The 20,327-nt window shown below is 34.9% G+C and overlaps 2 protein-coding genes across 4 annotated transcripts in view; both read right to left on the reverse strand.

Moving 5' to 3' along the window:
* LOC126975292 (protein unc-13 homolog 4B) overlaps positions 1–20,327 on the reverse strand; it is a 101,263-nt gene that overhangs the window by 47,083 nt on the left and 33,853 nt on the right. Inside the window, exon 1 of one of the 3 annotated variants that reach the window (XM_050823097.1) lies at positions 3,964–4,403. The exons of the other annotated variants lie outside the window; for them this stretch is intronic. Within the exon in view, the coding sequence (XP_050679054.1) occupies positions 3,964–4,046 (83 nt within the window). The 5' untranslated portion in view covers positions 4,047–4,403. Of the gene's footprint in view, positions 1–3,963; positions 4,404–20,327 lie in introns of those variants that run through there. 3 annotated transcript variants of the gene reach the window in all.
* LOC126975312 (succinate semialdehyde dehydrogenase) lies at positions 18–2,224 on the reverse strand. The gene has a single exon (XM_050823137.1). It carries the CDS (start codon positions 1,903–1,905, stop codon positions 385–387), a length of 1,521 nt encoding a protein of 506 aa, XP_050679094.1. The 5' UTR covers positions 1,906–2,224; the 3' UTR covers positions 18–384.

Below are 20,327 nucleotides of genomic sequence, written 5' to 3' on the forward strand. Positions count from 1 at the left end.
TAATGAAATAAAAATAGTTTTTTATTTTGTTATCTTAACGCTTTTTAATTATTGCCATTAATAATTTTTGTCACTATACAAGTTCACAATTGTCTGACGGAATGTCAATAAATTAATATAACTATATCTATCAGAAGGTTTAAATGCAATTACTTTACTATAACAAATTTTTGATCACATTATTTGGAAGACATGAAATAACAATATTAACATATATATTCATAGACTTACACACTATGTAACATCATAACTTAATTATTATATGATAAATTACATTGTTGATTATTTACATGATATGGAAATACTAACATTAACAGAAATGAATATAAATTAGTTTTCCTTACAAAACATAATAGTAGATAAAATGATTCTTTTAAAACACAATCACTTGTCCAAAGCAGAGAATAAGGTATATTTAATATCAGTATATTCTTCTACTCCATGCTTACTTCCTTCCCGCCCAATACCTGACTCTTTAATGCCTCCGAATGGTGGTTCCGCTGCTGATATGATTCCATCATTGATGCCAACCATGCCAAACTCTAACTTTCCTGACATTCTAAATGCTTGCCCAAGTTCTTTAGTGAATACATATGAGGCAAGCCCACTCTTAGTGCTATTTGCAATTTGAAGCGCCTCTTCTTCTGTTTTGAACTTCAAACACACCGCCACCGGTCCAAATACTTCCTCTTGATATATTTTCATATCAGGTGTAACATTTAAAAGCAATGTGGACTCATAAAACTTGTCGCCAATATCTTTTGCAACTTTACCACCAAGTTCTACCTTTGCTCCCTTTGATATAGCATCATCAACCAAGCCAGCAACTTTTTTGGTTTGTGCCAAATTAATCAAAGGGCCACATGTCACTCCTTCTTTTGTACCATGTCCCAGAACACATTTACTAGCAATTCTTTCTTTAAAAATCTTAATGAAGTCATCATAAACATCTTCATGTATTAAAAATCTATTTGCACCGATGCATGCTTGACCATTGTTTCTGAACTTAGCCAACATAGCTTGATCTGCCGCATGCTCAAGGTCTGCACTGGGAAAAACGATGAATGGTGCATTACCTCCAAGCTCTAGTGCAACTCTTTTAATTCCTTTGGCAGCCATACCATACAAAATTTGCCCAACATATGTTGACCCGGTAAATGATATACATCCAACATTGGTGTCTTCGCATAAAACCTTTCCAACAGGAGCAGCATTTTTCCGACTACATGTAACTATATTTATGACACCTTTTGGTACACCAGCTTCTTCTGCTAATTTTGCTGCAGCTAATGCAGTTAAAGGTGTATCTTCTGACGGCTTAATCACACAAGTGCACCCGGCTGCCATCAGTGCTGCTACTTTTCGAGTAATCATAGCAAAAGGGAAATTCCATGGTGTTATAACAGATACTACACCTATTGGCTGCCTTGTCACTATAATTTGTTTGTTGGGCCATGGACTTGGGATAACTTCTCCATTAATGTGGCGGGCTGTGTCAGCAAACCATTCTATAAATGAGTTGCCATACAATATCTCCCCTCTTGACTCTGCTAATGGTTTTCCAGCTTCAGCCGTAATAATGTGGGCTAATTCTTCAGAATTTTTTTTACAGAGCTCAAACCAGTTTCTTAAGATATATGATCTTTCTTTTGCAGTAGTATCCCTCCAAGTTTTAAAAGCCTCCAGGGCAACATCTACCGCAATTTTCGCATCACATTGGTCCATATCAGGGATTTCTGCAATCACTTTGTCATCAGCAGGATTAAGAACAGGAAATACCAATTTATTTTGAGCACACACCCATTCTCCATTAATGAAGGCCTGATTCTTTAACAAGTGCATCTGCCGGAAATCCATATTAAATAAACAGTGCCTATGTAATAACCCAGCGCGAATGATATTCATTGCGATTGGACTTCGTTTTTAAAGTTTTATTGATATTACTTTGACTTTTGACAGTGATAAGATAAAAACAAGATTCGCTCTGAGCCAAACAATGTAGACGTCCTTACTTTAAAAAGCAATGTATATCCCAGTGAAAAAGTGATAGCACTACACACTTACACAGTGCCACTAATATATTGTATTATATATTTTAAACGAATGTAATATTATGTTTAATTAAAATCAATCAAACACGATTTAGAATTATTTTCAATTTAGCCGCAGTCCGGTCACCGGTGAGCGGTGACAGAAGAAGTTTCAAATTCAAATGACATTAGAAATTGAAATGATTACGAATGTCGGCTGTCAATGTCAATTTCTGTAATCACCTGACCTGTTAGCAGGGTTACATATGTTCGACGGTGCGGAACGACCACGGTTGTCTTGAGTCATATTCACACTAAAAAAAGGGCGCGAATTTATTCTTGTATCCAATATCGCAATTTGGAGTAGTTACACACTACACAGCACATATACATATGTATGCCGGTGCTTACATAACCAAACCATCAAACAAAATTGAGTTTAATTTATTTTAATCGTTAGTAACTAACGTTCATTTTAAAAAAATTGAGCACATGTAGGGGGCACAATCTCATGTGATACAGCTCCCCATAATAAAACTTAAGTACTCTCGAATGGGATGGCAACTGGCAAGTGTAAAGAAAGCACCTCTCACGTTTATCTGAATATAAAGAATATTTATACATAATTTCGTTGATGCAACTAACGTTCCCTTTTATTTTACTTAAATTCCACAATTTTACCAATGCTTTGTTCTGCGAATTGCGATAATATTGAATATATTGGCGCATTCGCGCTATTTTTTACTTTGAAGTCATAATTTATTACGCATACGACTAATTAACTTACAACGCAAGACCATCGTGGTCGTTCCGAAAAACATAGAATGAACCACAATTTTGAGCCTCTGAACGCATACCTGATGTTCTGTAATTGTGTAGTGTGTACACACTACATACCAATCACGTACCTACAACTACACCAACCTATACGTCTACATAGACAGTGACAGCTGCTGTCGATGTCGTCATCGAAAAAAAGCGATGAACTGTTACCTCTATCTTCAATGCACAATGCACACACACTTAACCAAAGTGACATACGTATGTACCGCGAGTGTAAGACGTAGCATGTCACGCACACTAAAGTAAGAAACCTGGCCTGTTGTCATGCGTTGCCTAACAGAAAGAGGCTCTATCTAGACGTATACATTATCTAAGCCTACAACTTATGAAAAGCTAGCGTAGTTTTACTATATAATATAGATTTACCTTAAAATAGGTACTATAACTATATATCTACCAACAAAATATTATGTTCGTTAATTTAATAATACCTTATACTTGATTAGGCTGAAAGCAGACATTCATATTTTTGGACTTTAAAGTAGATTTGTTGAATTTCATTGTAATAGAGCGTTTTTATGGTATCCGTACAATTAAAGAAAAATAATATTATCACTTCGTTGTCTATCTGTCGCTGTTGATAGGTGCAGTGAACAACAGGTTTTGTACTGAAATCCTTAAGTCATTTAGGTTTTCTAGTGCTATATTCTAACAGTCAGCAGCATAAAACGGATGTATCATTGGATGTACGATTGCGAGGCTGTAGTCATCATTGTGAACCATTCCGCCAAAATTTATAAATTATTATTACTTATAGGTAAAAAAATAAGAAAGATGAAAAAATATTAGGTAACTACTATTATGTACAATAAGTACAAGTTATACCTAAGTAAGTATGAGTTATAAGACGTAGGTATTGCCTACAAGTATATGTAGGTACAAGCTTAGAATAATATCAGTTATGATGAATTATTAGTGAATGCTACAAAAAAAAGTTGAAAGATGGAAGAAGAAGTTACAACCTGTTGGACAGGTCATAGGAGCCCATTGATAGAAACGACCCATTCATTAATCACGTCATAAAATTCAATTTTGACTAAAGGAAAAGTGACTTAAAAATAAAAATAATTTGATAACATTTTTCACATACCGGCTATCATGATTTTGTTCCTCCACAGACTTTTGTTTTTGCAACTTTTCGTAAAAACTTTTCCACATAGATTCTTCATCCATTTTTATATAAAACTTTTAACTTAATTTAAAATTTGCAAAAGACCTAGTCACAGAAAGAACTGCGCTAACAGAACCATAACAAGCAAATATCTGAGTCACAGTCAGTGAACGGATTTCAAACAGATTACAGTCATATGTTTATAAAGACCAATGACGTAAACATAATCGTCTTAATGCACATTTCACGCACACAAAAAGTTCAATAACCAACTTGCGTTTGACACAGCGCTCTGAATATTCACAATTATAATCTTCATGTACTAAACAAATGATAAATTAAAAAAATACGTGTTTATACTATTGTTTTGTATAATATCGCGACGAAAACGCATTTCAATTCTAAAGTCTTCAAGAGTCAAGACACATGTTGTGTTGCTCGATACGAGTGGAATGAAAATGACGTAATCGCAAATCGCGATGGCCACGGCCGTACGCCGGCCGCTTTGAATGGCTGCGATCAAAACACAACTTTATTACCTAGCAAAAGTATTAACCGTGACTGTTTTTTAACATGAATCACTTATCACACTAACTATTCAAACGTCATCACAATGAGCCTTATTTCCTGTTGCTTACAACAGCCTTAAAAAACATAGAAATAAAAGTTCAACCAAAATAACAATATTTTTTCATGTTCAAACTTCAATATTATGATCTTTTAGGAGTTAAATATTACTTTTTGAGCTTATAAGCTTATAAGTACTAAAATACCTATTCAAAAAAATATAAAATTTGAATTAAACCTATTCAGTACTTCTTGCGTAGGTATTGCCCGTACGCAATTCAAGAAGCTCTGCGTTGAAAGTGGTCAAATGCTTCGAGCTGATACAGCTGGTGTGCGCCAGACCAGACATGCAATATTCTGTAAGCTACTCTCTCTCTACTACAATACTCTATAAGGTGGCTGGACCTGCGCTTTGTAGAGAGATAGAAGTCCTTGCTTTATTTATGGCGCCCAGCTTCTTCGAAGCCAAATTGGCTTTGCCCTCGAGATGACCCCGGAATAGGCAATCGCGAGCGATTTTGAGACAAGGCGAGGTTTTAAGGGAGAGGTTCGATATCGCACGCAAGCGCTTTTCAAATCGCCCGTGTACGTTCCGGCTGCGCCATCTTAAGGTGATCGTCGACAGCGTTTAAATTGGAGTCCATTACCCTGATATTGCAAAAGTCCACATTAAACGTGAAGCGGGGTGCCGTGATGTTAGTGCCTCGATTGTCTATGACGGGCGGCCCGAGTAAATACTCGGGGAGGGATTCTCCGACTGTGGTAGAGCCGGTAATCGGTATCCTCCTGGGATAAAATCTCTTTGAGGACCGCTGACATATGGGGGATGGGCACCGGTCCTTGATATTAACCTATGCGAAATATAGCGGCACTAGGCCGCTACTTCACGCCGGTATTTTGTGCGAGTGTGGTAATTAACCCGGATGAGACTGACCCGTTTGTTCTGACGTCATAAGACGGCAGCGTGACGCTTACGACACCCTTGATCCCAGGAGACGTATTATTTTTGCGCCCCGGGGAAGCACAGGTTTAATGAACATACAGCAAGTATTCCTTACAAAATAAATTCAGTGTACAGCATTTACTTTGTTACCATTTTATCATGCAAAATAGTAATACAGATGATAATTTGTTTGGCTTTGGGAACATATAATACGAATAAACATACTAACAACTAATATTGATTATATATAGGCTGACATCATAGCATAATGATAAGCTCCGTTCATTGTAATTTAAAATAAAGTTAGAAAATATATTGCTCTTGTCACAGCTATTATGTGTGTACCTACAATTCTTCTTACTATAATAATACGTCAACTTACTAAGTAGTAAATGATAACCTATAATAATGCGAAAAAGATAAGTGAAAACCAATGTTAATATTATATTTGTAACATTAAAACAACAGTAATAAAGAATAATGTTAACTTATTACTAACTGCCCGCGAAATTGTCCGCTATAATATATTAACTACGGAAAAGTTGAGCTTTAATCAGAAGAAGTTGCATGAAACAATTTGTCATTCTTCAAAATATATTTTATACAATGTACGTAAAGTGATGCACAAAAACTAAAAGGCGACTTTTAAAAAGTAAGTTAAAAAAAAAGAAAAAGAGGAGATTATTTGTATAAAAAAAAACTCAAAAGAGTAACGAGTGCAGTAGATGTATCAATTCACATATTACACTTAAATAAGTTAAAGTATTATGTGAACAATTATAAATTTTATTTTATATATTTAAACTAATAACTGAAAATGGTATATTATCAATATAAAAATTCCCGAAGACAGAATCTACCAGGCACTACTGCGCTGCTGCGCCCGATTGCCTGCCGGTAAACGGGCGTCATTCCTGACGCATACCACAAGCCATCGCTTCCCTCGCACATATCTATGGAAAGGTAACCGCCCCACGACGCCGCCACGAGTTATACTTTATTTAATTTTTATATAAGAGAAGGCAAACAGGCAAGAAACTTACGTCATAGGAAGTTGTAGGACAATCACCCCTGGATATCCGCAAAAGAGGGTCAAGAGGTGCGATGCTGGCCTTTAAGGCGAAGAGTAAGTAGAAAACACGCAAACATGGTGTTTTTAGTCAAGTTTTGTGGAGAAAGTATAGCATTTCGAGCTGTGAACACTACTTAATCCTGTTTCACATATCCTTAAGTCTTATTTGTAGGTTGCTAATGCTTGCTGTTGGTTATAGTTAACACTGCCGAGCCTTTTTGAACTACCACATTTCTTTGAAGTTAAACAAGTTTTTTGGCATGGCGTGACGCATTTTTTTGGGACTTCTCTCAGAAAAGGTATTCTTATAGCTTGTACTTTTTTGTGTAGGTACATTTATTCAGATTAGTAGTGAATAACGAGGATTGTAAGCATATAAACTGTTTTCTACGCAAGAATTTTAAAAATATTGGCTTTGTTACATAGATGGCGGGCCGGCAGCCGTGAACTCATATCGCTCAAGGTCGCTGGCATTTAGTGTCGCCTTAAGGTGTAAAAGTGCGATTTACCCTACTCGGGTGTATTTAAGCAACTCGGCTGCACATTCGTTGGTTTCGCTAACATAATGTAAAATATGTATTAAATGATATGACACTAATTACCTATTTATAAAGATGAGCAATATCTTATTTTGCACTCTTATCAGCTGACACATGACGAGAACAAACACAACTTTATCTCGTCGGTAATCAGTTGGTTTGCGTTTATGTCAGATGTTTTAGCTACATGGTTCAAACAAATGAACTCTACTCTTAAATTAAGTTTTTTTTTATTAAAGTAAGGGACGAAACGAGCAGGACTTTCAGCCTATGGTAATTGGTACGCCCTACCCATTTCAATGCACTGCCGCTCAGGATTCTTGAAAAACCCAAAAATTCTGAGTGGCACTACAATTGCGCTGGTAACCTTGAGATATAAAATGTTAAGTCACATTTGCCCAGTAATTTCACTAGCTACAGCGCCCTTTAGACCGAAATACAGTAATGTTTACACATTACTGCTTCACGGCAGAAATAGGCGCCGTTGTGGTACCCATAATCTAGCCGTCTTCCTGTGCAAAGGAGCCTCCCACTGGTGGTCCTTCAATTGAAATGAATGTTTTAATGCAGATTAAACGTTAATATCCGGACGACCGAGCTTTGCTCGGATTTTTAAGAATGTACAAAACTTGAACAAAAAAAAAACTAATAGGACTTCTGGATTCGAACCGGGGTCTTCTGATTTCCGGATCACCCAATGTCCCATCTGAGCTATAATAGTCTTGTATATAGTGGCGAAATTTACCTTTGTATTCTAATGTTATTGTAGCTGTTTCTCATTCAAACATGGATAAAACCATTTTTTTTAAATTGAAACCTAGCTAGATCGATTTATCACCCCCGAAATCCCCTGCATACTAAATTTTATGAAAATCGTTGGAGCCGTTTCCGAGATTCAGATTATATATATATATATATATATATAATCTGAATCTCGGAAATATATATATATATATACAAGAATTGCTCGTTAAAAGATATAAAATAATCAGATTAAATTAAATATATAAATGATGGTTTGAATTTTTTGTTCTAACTGTAATTATTTTGATCTCTTTACGAGTTGCAAGTTTATTGGTTTATATTGAAGCAGGAATGTATTTATTAATAGAACAATAATTAACTAACGAATTGAAAATTTATTAAAAAAAAAAGATAACGAAGAAACCAAAAGCATCCAAGGATCAAGGGCTTTCACAGTAGTAGGAGGATAGGAGGGTATTTTATATGCCATATTCCCACAACCCGTTACATCAAATTTTGTTTCTTGCGTGGCTCGAATGTGAAACAGTACCAATTTATTATATCTAAATCTAAGAAAATTTATTGAATTAGGCGTTACTTTGCGGAAATCCATAATTATACGTGGACATAATAGGACGTGTTGTCCTGAGGATGCCTCGTGTAGAGGCGAAACACGTGTCGAATTGTTTTTAAAAACAAATATTGGCGGAATTAACACTAAAGAAAACCTAAATCATTTGTATATATCTAAATCTATCTAGATTGGATGAACTATTCACGAAGTTGGTTGTCATCTCGCTTGATGGCAGGTGATTGTTCCTATGGCAGAATCAATGACCCGTCTCATTGAACGATTTTCGGTTAGGTTCGCAGCTTTATTTTGTAATTAGTTAGGACTACAATTGATTTACAATGAGAGAATGAGACTGACTGACATATAGCTCGAAAACCTAACTGACCTCCAGATAATAATAATAATAAAATTGACACACTTTTTACACAAATTATCTTGCCCCAAGTTAAGCATATATAGCCTGTGTTATGGGTTACAAGACAATGATATATTAAATACAATATACTTACTTAAACATACATAAATTCATATAAACATACATAAATATATTTAAACATCCATGACTCGGAAACAAACATCCATATTCATCATATAAATGCTTGCACCTACCGGGATTCGAACCTGGGACCTCTACCTAAGTAGGTAGGATCGCTAAACAGGTCTCTCGGCTATACAGGTCGTCAATAATAGGTAATCAATAGTGCGTTGCCCAGTCTTTTTTACTCGGGAACTATTAACCAAAGAGAATATTATAATTACTACGTAACAAAACAAATGTCATGACATTTCAGCAGAGTCGCAAAATAGAGCCCATAGAGCTTCTAAAATTAAAAACAAGTCAAGTCAATGTTAAAAATACGAAGTATTTATCCAAATGATTTGAGTTTTCTTTAGTGTTAATTCCGCCAATATTTGTCTTTGAACCATTCGACACGTGTTTCGCCTCTACACGAGGCATCCTCAGTACGTGTTTGTCTCACCAAAATCTGGCACGAGACTCACTTTGAGTCTGTATTAAATAATATGGAATTAACACTAAAGAAATCTCAAAACATTTGGATAATTACGGATTTCCGCAAAGTGGCGTTACTTTGCGGAAATCCGTACTTCAATAATTTTTTTTACTAAGTATTTACACAATTCATATATTATAATTGTATCTGTAGCTGGCTAGAAAACTAATAGGTACATATATTTTTAGTTGCTGAAGTTGAGTTGAAAATATTTTTTTTAATTTCTTTTTATTGTTTATTATACCATCGATACGATCTGGGAGCCATATTTGAAAATTGTTCTTTTCTTTTTAAGTATTTTTGTCACTAAAAAATAAGCGGCTACCAAACATATGTAAGCATTATAAATTTATTGTATTTTATTCCACATAATATTTACATGTTAAATGAATGAAAAAAAATCTCGTAATATGCGAACAAATCCACAACCCTTTACTAGTAAACCAGGCTCTGTCACACAGGTCTCAGGCAATCGACTCTATAAATTTTTTTTAATTTCGAAATATGACCTGGTTTTGGTTTGTTTGTGGAATGGATTTCTTTTGTTCTTATTTTGCAGTACATCATCCTATACTAATGTATATTACTAAGTATATCATAGTACGTTTTGGTTTTAATTATAATACCGTAAAATAATTTGAGCATAAACTATTTAGGTGTGTTACGTTGCTAAGTTTTTCCTGTATCGTCAAATTTAAATTCATTTTACTTTTTCACCTACTGCTGTTTTAATGAGATATTGTCGAGAAAGCATTAAATATTATTATACGAACTATTAAAATTCAATAATTTATTACTAAAACTTTTGTGTATAAATTCTAGAAAAAAAAAAAAAAAAACGGAAAGTCTCCTGTCAAAACTAGCCCAAATAATTTACCTTTTACTAATAACTTCTCGTTGTTGCAACTTCCTATAAACGAATTTCCACGGATCATCCATAATGCTTTTAATATCACTCACTTGACACTGAAATAGTTGCACAAAATATCAGTAATCTTTCAGGCTCCTCGTATGGCGAAAAGCAATTGACTGACTAAGTATCTTTTAGCTTTGTTTGCATACTCGAGTCAACCTACTATAGCTTCTCACACCGAAGGCTAAGAGGAAACCTATTGTTATTTTGGGACAGTTAATTAACACGTAATTACTTTAATAATCTTATAATAAATGCTTGTTTATGGGTATTACCAACACGTCTTTGAGGAGTATTAAGCACTGCTATAATTTTATTGATAAAGCTATAGACTGTCTGTGTGCTGTGGTAAAACCAAAGGAAAATATGATTCATGTGAAACAATGTTTGTTTTAGTTCCAGTTTTAACAAGATCGTGAGAAAACTGAACCGTCTCAATATGTTATACTCTGTCATAGTAATCTAAACTAATATTTGTGTTTTTGTATGTATGTTTGTAATGTTTTTACACAAAAACAACTGGATCGATTTCTGAAATTCTTTCACCATTAGAATGCTGTATCTTCACTGAGTGACATAGGCTATACTATAGTGTCAAAAAAAAATACGGATCCTCAATAAAAATACCATAATATTACCCAAGGTGATCTGAGCAAAATTCTGTCGTCGCGTGCGCTGCGGAAACTATTGATGATAGAACAAAGAATGTTCTACAATATTATGGAACGTATCATCTACAAAAATTTCGCGATACGATATGTCTAACTACTGTAGTTATGCCACTATAATACTCTTAAAAGTTGATAAAAGTGCCGACAAAAATCAAAATATACCTCTATTTTACACTTTAATACTATTAAATGATTTAATAACTGTACAATACTTTTTCAATTATTAACTAACTGTTGCCTCCCACTATATTATTGATAATGTTATGCATGTACATACGAATTTTTCATTTTTTTTCAATAATTTTTTTGTACATAACTTTTTTTATTTATAATGTAACACCAGGAACAAACAAACTTGTTATGCATATATAAATACCTAGTATGGTTACATCGAGTTAGTTCGAGTTATGAATGTACATAGGATTTTAGAGAATATTCTTATTTTTATAAATTTTTTTGGAACGCATCAATTTATAATGTAACAACACCAGCAACAAACATAAACTTGTTATGAAAATTTATTGAAGTAGGCGTTACTTTGCGGAAATCCATAATTACGAGACATTTGAGTCTTGTGCCATATTTTGGCGAGTCAACATGTCCTGATGATGCCTCGTGTAGAGGCGAAACACGTGTCGAATTGTTTAAAGACAAATATTGGCGGAATTAACACTAAAGAAAACTCAAAACATTTGGATAAACTTGTTACGCCTTACCACGGTTACGTCAAGTTAGTAAGTCTTTTGTTGGGCGATATCAATACTTTTATAACATGATTCCAGAAAATGTACAAAACAAATGCGTAACGAAATAAAAAACGTTTATGTGGTAAAGGTTACTACAGCAAAAAAATAACTTTCTAAATGATAATACAGATTGGGAATAGAGTGACTGATCTCAGGCTTCTTAAAATAATGAATTTAATTGTGAAGGTATTAATGATAGGTATTAAAAATGAAGTCCGTTGATTTTCTAGCGGTATATCTTCTCAGATCTGGGGCATATTACGATTTTGAATGTGTTGTTGAGTTTATGACGTAAAATAAGGGATTTAAAATCCTATTTTGACTAAAAAATATTTGAATTTCAATGTGCTAAGCTCAAACAGTAGTTGTTTTACAAAATATGACAAACTATGTCATATAATATGCCATTCTGATAGTCGACTTTACTGTGAATTTACTAGCTATTGTCACGTAACTTCGGCACTTTAATTAAAACTGCCTTGTTATGTGGAAGTTGTTACATAACAAGAATGTTACGCCGGAAATGAGTCATTGTATCTACCGACTACCAGCAGAATAATTAAAAAAAAACATACATACAGATAATTCTTTGCCATTTTGTGCCACCGGTATATGTTGTTGGCTTAGATAATTTATACGTCTAGATAGAATCTCTTGCTTAGACAACCGATAAAAACAGGCCAGGTATATTAGTTTAGTGTGCGTGACAAGCTACGTCTTACACTCGCGATTTGTATAACACTTTGTGTTAGTGTGCGTGAATTGCTCAAAATAGAGGTTAGTTCTAAAGTCTACATAAATCAACGTTTTCACAGCTGTTATAGTCTATCTAGACGTATTAACTAAGGTTGTTAAGATGTTCGTGGGTAATTCTAAAGAGGTAACTCAAAATGATTCACTATCTCTATGCAATGACAAAAGGCAAAAGTGTGCTTAAACACAATGTAAGCACACTTTTCAACTTAGTCGTGTGTCAACAGTGTGTCAATCAACAAGCCTGAGTGTGCTATAAAAAGTGCTTAAATAATAAATTGACGACTCAAAAAAAAGATGGTGTGGCATATCATCGGTAAGGTTATTTTATTTATATTAGATTGATATGCAAAAAACGTAAGTAATTTAATAAAGAGAATATTTTTCAATAAATATGGTATTAATTATTGACAAGTCCCCAAGACCCGCTTGTCAGATTGGGACAGATGAATGGACACAGTCAGAAATGAAAACAATAGAGTCGCTCTTTTTTTACCAACTTCAAAATCGGAGGAGTTTCTCAATTCGTTGTTGTTGATGTTTTTTTTATGTTTGTTACCTTAGAACTTTCGACTGGGTGAACTGATTTTAATAATTCTTTTTTTATTTGAAAGCTGGTGCTATCATGTTCCGTGTTACTAGAATTAGATTTATTAATTAGAATGTATAAAAATACGCAATTATTCTTATGCTTTTTAGTGCATATTTTATCTGTTGTTTTGGAATAGTGTTTGTGAAGTTGGTTGTTTTTTTGTTAAATTTTTTTTTATTGGCCTAGTGAACAATGATTAATAATATTGTATTTTGTGTAATACGAACGGCTTACAAGAACGTGAACGCTTACATACTAGTGCTATTTACACGTTATCACGGAAGTATCGTTACCTAGTGATAATTGGTACTTATTTACATCGCAAATATGTAAAACCCCATATTTTTCAGCTTTCCCGTACACGAGATAATGAAAGAGAATTGGCGCAAGTTGGTTGCAAGAGAGAGATGTGAAGAAATTTACAAACCAAATAAGCATATTTATATTTCACCACTAAAGGATTTAAGTTTTTTGATTTAACCACATTTAAAATTTTACAAAAGCTGTCATACAAATAAATGTTGATGTCCGCTTACACTACATATACCAAAACGATACCCTGGAAAAGATATGTAAGTCTAAAAGACAAATTTAATTTAATTCAAGGAACTTAACATTTAAATAACCAGTTTAACTAATTATTTTATATTAAAAAAATTTAATTTATTGATCAACGACCGGCAGTACGGCTTTCGCCATGGTCGGACGACTGTCGATCTTCTGGTATACCTAACACATAGATGGGCGGCGGCTATTGAAAGCAAGGGGGAAGGCCTGGCAGTTAGCCTGAATATAGCGAAGGCCTTTGATCATGTATGGCACAAGGCGCTCCTCTCAAAATTTCCATCATTTGGGCTTCCCGAGAGCTTATGCAAGTGGACCTCCAGCATCCTCACTGGGCGCAGCATACAGGTCATTGCTCGATTCCAAAGCCCGTGAACGCTGGAGTGCCCCAAGGCTGTGTGCTATCTCCCACGCTGTTTATTCTGCATATCAATGATATGTTAGCCACCTCCAACATACATTGCTATGCAGACGACAGCACTGGTGATGCCGTATACACGGGCCATGCAGGTCTCTCTCGGGAAATCGTTGACCAGTGCCGGGAGAAATTTGTGTCTTCTATCGAGTCCTCTCTCGAGAAGGTCGTGGAATGGGGTAAATTGAACCTTGTCCAATTTGACCCCCAGAAGACTCAAGTTTGTGCGTTTACCACTAAAAAAACACAATTTGCCGTATCACCGCTCTTCGACAACACTTCCCTGAAAGCCTCGCCTAGTATCGGAATACTGGGTCTCGAAATTTCGAGCGATTGCCAATTCCGTGGCCATCTGGAGGGCAAAGCCAAATTGGCTTCGAAGAAGCTGGGCGTCATTAATGGTCTTTTTTTGGTCTTTAAGATTGTTTGTATATAAGCTCATAATTGTATTATAAGACCACTATCCCAGCGAAGGTCGCCTTCGATGAAGGCTTAGAGGGCACTCCTGCATGAGCATTCACCACCTCCCTCCCGCCGTTATCGCAGAGGGTCGCCCTTTACCTTTGTCTGAGCGCCAAAAAAAAGACCATCGTATAGTATGTTTTATGCAAATAAATATTTTATTCTTAATGCTTTGACTTATTTTGCTAAATCAAATTCAATATGTTATAGCCGCTAAGAAACATATAAACGAGCACGAACCACAAGTAAGGCCAGTTGCAATTTACAATACAAATTACAAGATTGGCACGACTATTGTCATGATAATACTCGTAACAACATATTGTCATAAGTAGGTACCTATGTAAGTAAGTGTAAACTGGAATGTCATCACAATATCGTTATGATTTCTAACGAGAATAATATGATACATAATATTGTTATATTGCAACACGAACATTCTACTTTTTGCGCGATTAGACAAATTGTTATTAACAGTTATTAATACAATATATAAATCAATTTAAAATATAAAATGCTCATTCGAAGTGGTCTCCATTGGCTGTAATACAGTCCTATAACTGTTGAGGCCAGTTATCAATAGAAGCACGCACTCTTTGCATGGGCAAATTCTTCACTGCAAATCGTACGGATTGTTTTAGTGACTCCAAATTATCATGGCGTTTAGACGAAGCCGCACTCTCCAAAACTGACCATAAATCATGGATTATTCCAGTGGATTAAGATCGGGACTAGAGGATGGCCAGTCTTCAGCTCTGATTAAGTCCGAAACGTTCGTTTCCAACCAAGACTGCGTAGACCGAGCTTTATGACCCGGGCGGCGCCGAGTCCTGCTGGAAGGACCATTCTTGGCTATTGAACATTGTGTTGTTAAAGGGCTTCACTACCTTCTCAAGAATGGTATTTTGATACACTTGTGCTGATGTTTTGATACCTTTTTCAAAAACAACAGCAATACTGGCTCAGTCACAGCTCAGTTTAACAGCTTATACCCCACCAAACCATAACTGAAGTCGGATAGTGCCCACGTTGCACTCTGTCGACTAATTGGGAAGCTTCCTTAGAGCTTTGAGCATAAATACGGTCATTTTGTATGTTAAAATGTTGCTCAATTGTAAAAATTATTCTCATCCGTAAACAAAATTTTTCTGTGACCTCCCTTTGTGTACCGCTTCAGTAGATGTTTCGATTTTACCATCCCATTCTTTTTTAAATTGTGAGTTAAGAAATGACCAGTACGTCTCTTATAGGCTGCAAGTCCTAAGTCTTCTTTTAAAATACGCGACATGGTTCTAGGTGCTATCTTCATCTCCCGGGATAAAATATTTTCTTTTCAGACAGGATTTCTTCGAATTCTTTCCCTTCCTGCTTTTACCACCTTTTTGCGTATGGAGAGTTTTAAAAATTGCATTTGGCTCCATACCTACTTTGTGTAATGCAATCACAGTGATTCGGTTCTCTTTATCACGTTTTAATATCGCAAAATATTGTGCAATGCACTGGCGCCAAAATGAGAAAACTCAATGAACAATCATATAAAAATGTCACATTCCAAATTCAAATGTTATTTTTTTTTTATTGTAACAGTATTTATGGCCAGATTAAGTATATTGTTAGGTATGGTTATGGTTTGTATTGCTAGGTAAGTAATTACATATTTTTTTTTATGAAAGAGGACGACAAACTGGTCACCTGATGTTAAGTGATCACCGCCGCCCACATTCTCTTGCAACACCAGAGGAATCACAGGAGCGATGCCGGCCTTTAAGAAAAGTGTACACAATGTTGAAGGTACTCATGTCGTATAAACCTGGGAACACCGCACAAGAAAACTAAATGAACTTGGTTGTAAGTGGAAAAAAGTTCCTTTAAAACGACACTGTGGAGGAACGCCACACATCCAGGTGGTGGGGATGAAAACCTATATTGTGGCGTGTCGTGCGAAAATGAAATTCGGCGCTGGCAATCAGGTCATACAGCTCTTCAGAACACTCCCCGTGATAAATGCGGTAGAAGAAACACAATGAAGAGACGTCTCTACGCATCTGTGATCTTTACTACTGAAAGTACTTCAAAAAAAAGATAGAGAAAAAATTCATATGTACTTATCTATTTATTATTTAAAAAAAAGTTATGTATGCACAAATCATCGAATCATCAAGCAAAATTCATTAAAATGATTTATTCCTCATGCTACTCTACGTTTTTACAAAGAACAATTTTGTAAAAATCTTGCTCTAAATCTTTGACAATTAATTGTTAAATAATGAATACGGCTGTATGGGCTTCAAACCTTTGCCTGTCCTATTAATGGACGAAGAAACCAAAAGAATATAACGAATGTCGCAAACGTCAGAAAATTTTAGGAACCAACTTCAACCTGTTACTTTTGTGTTACAGTGATGCGCGCGAATCTTAAAATTTCACTCTCATCATTTTTCACAACGCGCCTGAAGAAGTATAACTTCAAAAATCACAAACAGAGACTCAAAGCCACAAATATCACATTTTGAGGAATTAGTGTTTAAAGTTTAATACATATTAGTGTATTCCATACATGTGGGTTGGGCTACTAAGTCATGATGTCATTTAATGAGTGACAGTAGGGCTGCTATTTTCAGTCAGTCAATTAATATGAATCACATGACCAGATTTGTGTTCTTAACTCAATTTCGACATGATTGTGGTTTGGAACGTTTTTCTGATTCTGAACGATGCGGGATTCGAACCCACGACTTCCGGCGTTCCGTGCCGGTGCTCTAACCAACTGAGCTAACCGTTCGAGTACCGCCTCGTTATAAAATTCTGTTTGCTTTGTTCAACTCTCAGGTTGTGGCTTCATCTACAGGATCTACTTTACAGTTGATAACCTGCTCAACCCCAATATTTGCATATTAGGAAATTGACTTGAGATGTCGCTCTTGTAAATCTAAACAATATGTTATGGTGCTCTAACCAACTGAGCTTACCGTTCGAGTACCGCCTCGTTATAAAATTCTGTTTGCTTTGTTCAACTAGTTGGTTAGAGCACCGGCACGGAACGCCGTAGGTCGTGGGTTCGAATCCCGTATCGTTCATAAAATTTTGTTTTTCAAATTTTATTTGTGAATTAATCCTAGAAGTGAGGGTTATCACTTTAAAAACATAACATATTGTTCACATACTACTTCTTTATGTTTAGTTATATATCTTTGGATTGGTATGGAACTCGGTTCCTTATTGAATGTGAGCTTTTTGCTAAACACGACACTCAAAAATTGATTGCATAACTCTATTTTTACGTTGAAATATAAATTGGTAATGTAACCAACCCTACCATAATTTAACTTAATAGAGATCCCCGTAAATAACTCCTTATAATTATATAAGTTTATTAAACATTTTAAATTAACAATTTATATAATGATGTTAAATAACAGTTTTCAAAATTTGTTGTTTTTTTATGCCAATACGGGACGAGACGAGCAGGACGTTCAGCTGATAGTAAATGCGTTATATGTTTTTATGCGTTATGAGTTATATGCCCTGCCCATTATAATGCAGTGCCGCTCAGGATTCTTGCAAAACCCAAAAACTCTGAGCGGCACTATAATTGCGCTCATCACACTGAGACAAAAGATGTTAAGTCTCATTTGCCCAGTAATTTCACTAGCTACGCCGCCCTTCATACCGAAACATAGTAATGCTTACACATTACTGCTACACGGCAGAAATAGGCGCTGTTGTGGTACCCATAACCTAGCCGACATTCTGTGCAAAGGAACCTCCCACTGATAAAACTGAAGTGCTTGTTTTCACTGTTAAATAATTGTGACAGGATGCTCGTAACGTAAGAAACACTAAATGTTTCTTTTTTTTTTCTCTTTACTACCAAATATATAGTATACTTCCAAAAAAAAAAATAAGGTAACATAAATACGGCGAAATATGCACGGGAAAAATCTAGAGCGCTCGTAAATTGTTTTATATTTTCGCCCTTTAAACTAGAGGCTTTAGCGCCATCTAGTTGAGAGGTTAGTAACCATCATAAGTTTTGCTTTAGACTCGCCTTACAAATAAAGATTGAGTTCGTTTCTTGAAATGAATTAGTTCTGTTTATTCACGCTAGATTACATTTATTTTAGTTGAACAATTGTGAATTAGAACTTTATAGACAAAAACACAGAGTAGAGACAAATATTCTTTGGTAATTAGAACATTAATACGACTATGACAGCTGGGAAAATGTCGAAGAAATTCGGGTTGACTGTTTACCTCTATTTTGAGCAATGCACGCAACCTAACACAAAGTTACACACAAATAATTACAGAGAGTGTAATACGTAGCTTGTCACGCGCACAAAATTATTAATTCTCCCCTTTTTCATTGGTTGTCTAATAGCAAGAGACTATCTAGACGTATAAATTATCTAAGTCTTGGTACAAGTAGAGATAGATACTAACATTAATTTGAAGATCTATGCGTAGGTACATAGATACCTAGCTCTAGGTACGTTAGAAATTTAAGACGTACCAATGTATTTAAATATGTTGATACTATTAATAAATTTTTATAATTAAGTTTTATTTTCCACACGCTAATTTAAATGGCATGTTTAAAGCAATTATAATTAAAAACATGTTAAAATGGCAATTAAATGGCATGATTATAGAAATTTAATTTCGAAGATTGCTTTCTTAATTTTTTTTTTCATAAAATGAATTTTTATGTAATTCTAGCGGAACCGGTAAACGTTGTTTTGCCATATAAATTATTTTTAGAGTTAGACCGGTTTTTGGACATTGCAACATTACTTATTTTTTCTAAAATAAAAGATTTTTTTCTAAAATAAACGTAGCCTAAGTTACTCCTTATTACATCAGCTACCTGCCAATAAATATCCCGTCAAAATCGGTCCAGCCATTTCAGAGATTAGCCGGAACAAACAGACAGACATACAGAGAGACAGACAGAAATTGTAAAAAAAAATATTTTGGTGTATGTATGTATATAATATATTCATGTATATGAAACCGTTTTTACTCTATGTATATAGAGTAAAAACGGTTATTTCAATATAACAAATAGACACTCCAATTTTATTTATATGTAGAGATAAATTCATCACTTTGATTTTGCTACTAGAGCGTATTGCAAATAATCAAAATCGACGGCCTTTTTGACTGATATAATATTACTGGCTAATGTGTAAAGAAAATATATTATACTAGATAACACCCGCGACTTCGTAAACTTATAACAACTTATAAAAATCGTAGCTACTTAAAACTTTATATTAAATGAAGATTTCGCAATATTTTTGTTCTAGATAAGGGCCAAGTGTCTGGAATATAACTTAGAAGACTCAATGAAAATCTATCTAGTAGTTTTTCCGTGATGTGTGCACATCATATTTTATTTACTTATACAGATAGAGAAAAGGTACTAGGAGAATCTTTTGCGCAGTTTCTTCTCTCTCAGGGAGCCATTTGTTTCCGAAGCGGTGGTTGGTAGGTAGGTAGGGCTGGAAGTATTCTTTTATAATGAATAAATTAAAAAAGAATTGGCCCTTAATGCTTTACGTTAGTATTTTACTTGATCGTAAGTAAATAATAAGGTTCACTTTAGAAATAGTATCAACCAATACTTCAACAAAGAAGTTTGCGTAATTTTTCAACCTTATATATAATAAAAAAAATCACTACACAGTATAAAAAAATGTATTGTGCTACAGTGGACAGCCCTATAGCAGGGAACAAGGAATCGTCGTGCACATTGAGGTTAATGCACTTTAA

Source organism: Leptidea sinapis, chromosome 35 (assembly GCF_905404315.1).
Source record: "Leptidea sinapis chromosome 35, ilLepSina1.1, whole genome shotgun sequence".
In the NCBI taxonomy this organism is placed as follows: domain Eukaryota; kingdom Metazoa; phylum Arthropoda; class Insecta; order Lepidoptera; family Pieridae; genus Leptidea; species Leptidea sinapis.

What these genes read in the sequence shown, in the direction of transcription:
- LOC126975312 (XM_050823137.1), bottom strand. Translation starts at nt 1,905, where the DNA reads ATGAATATCATTCGCGCTGGGTTATTACATAGGCACTGTTTATTTAAT.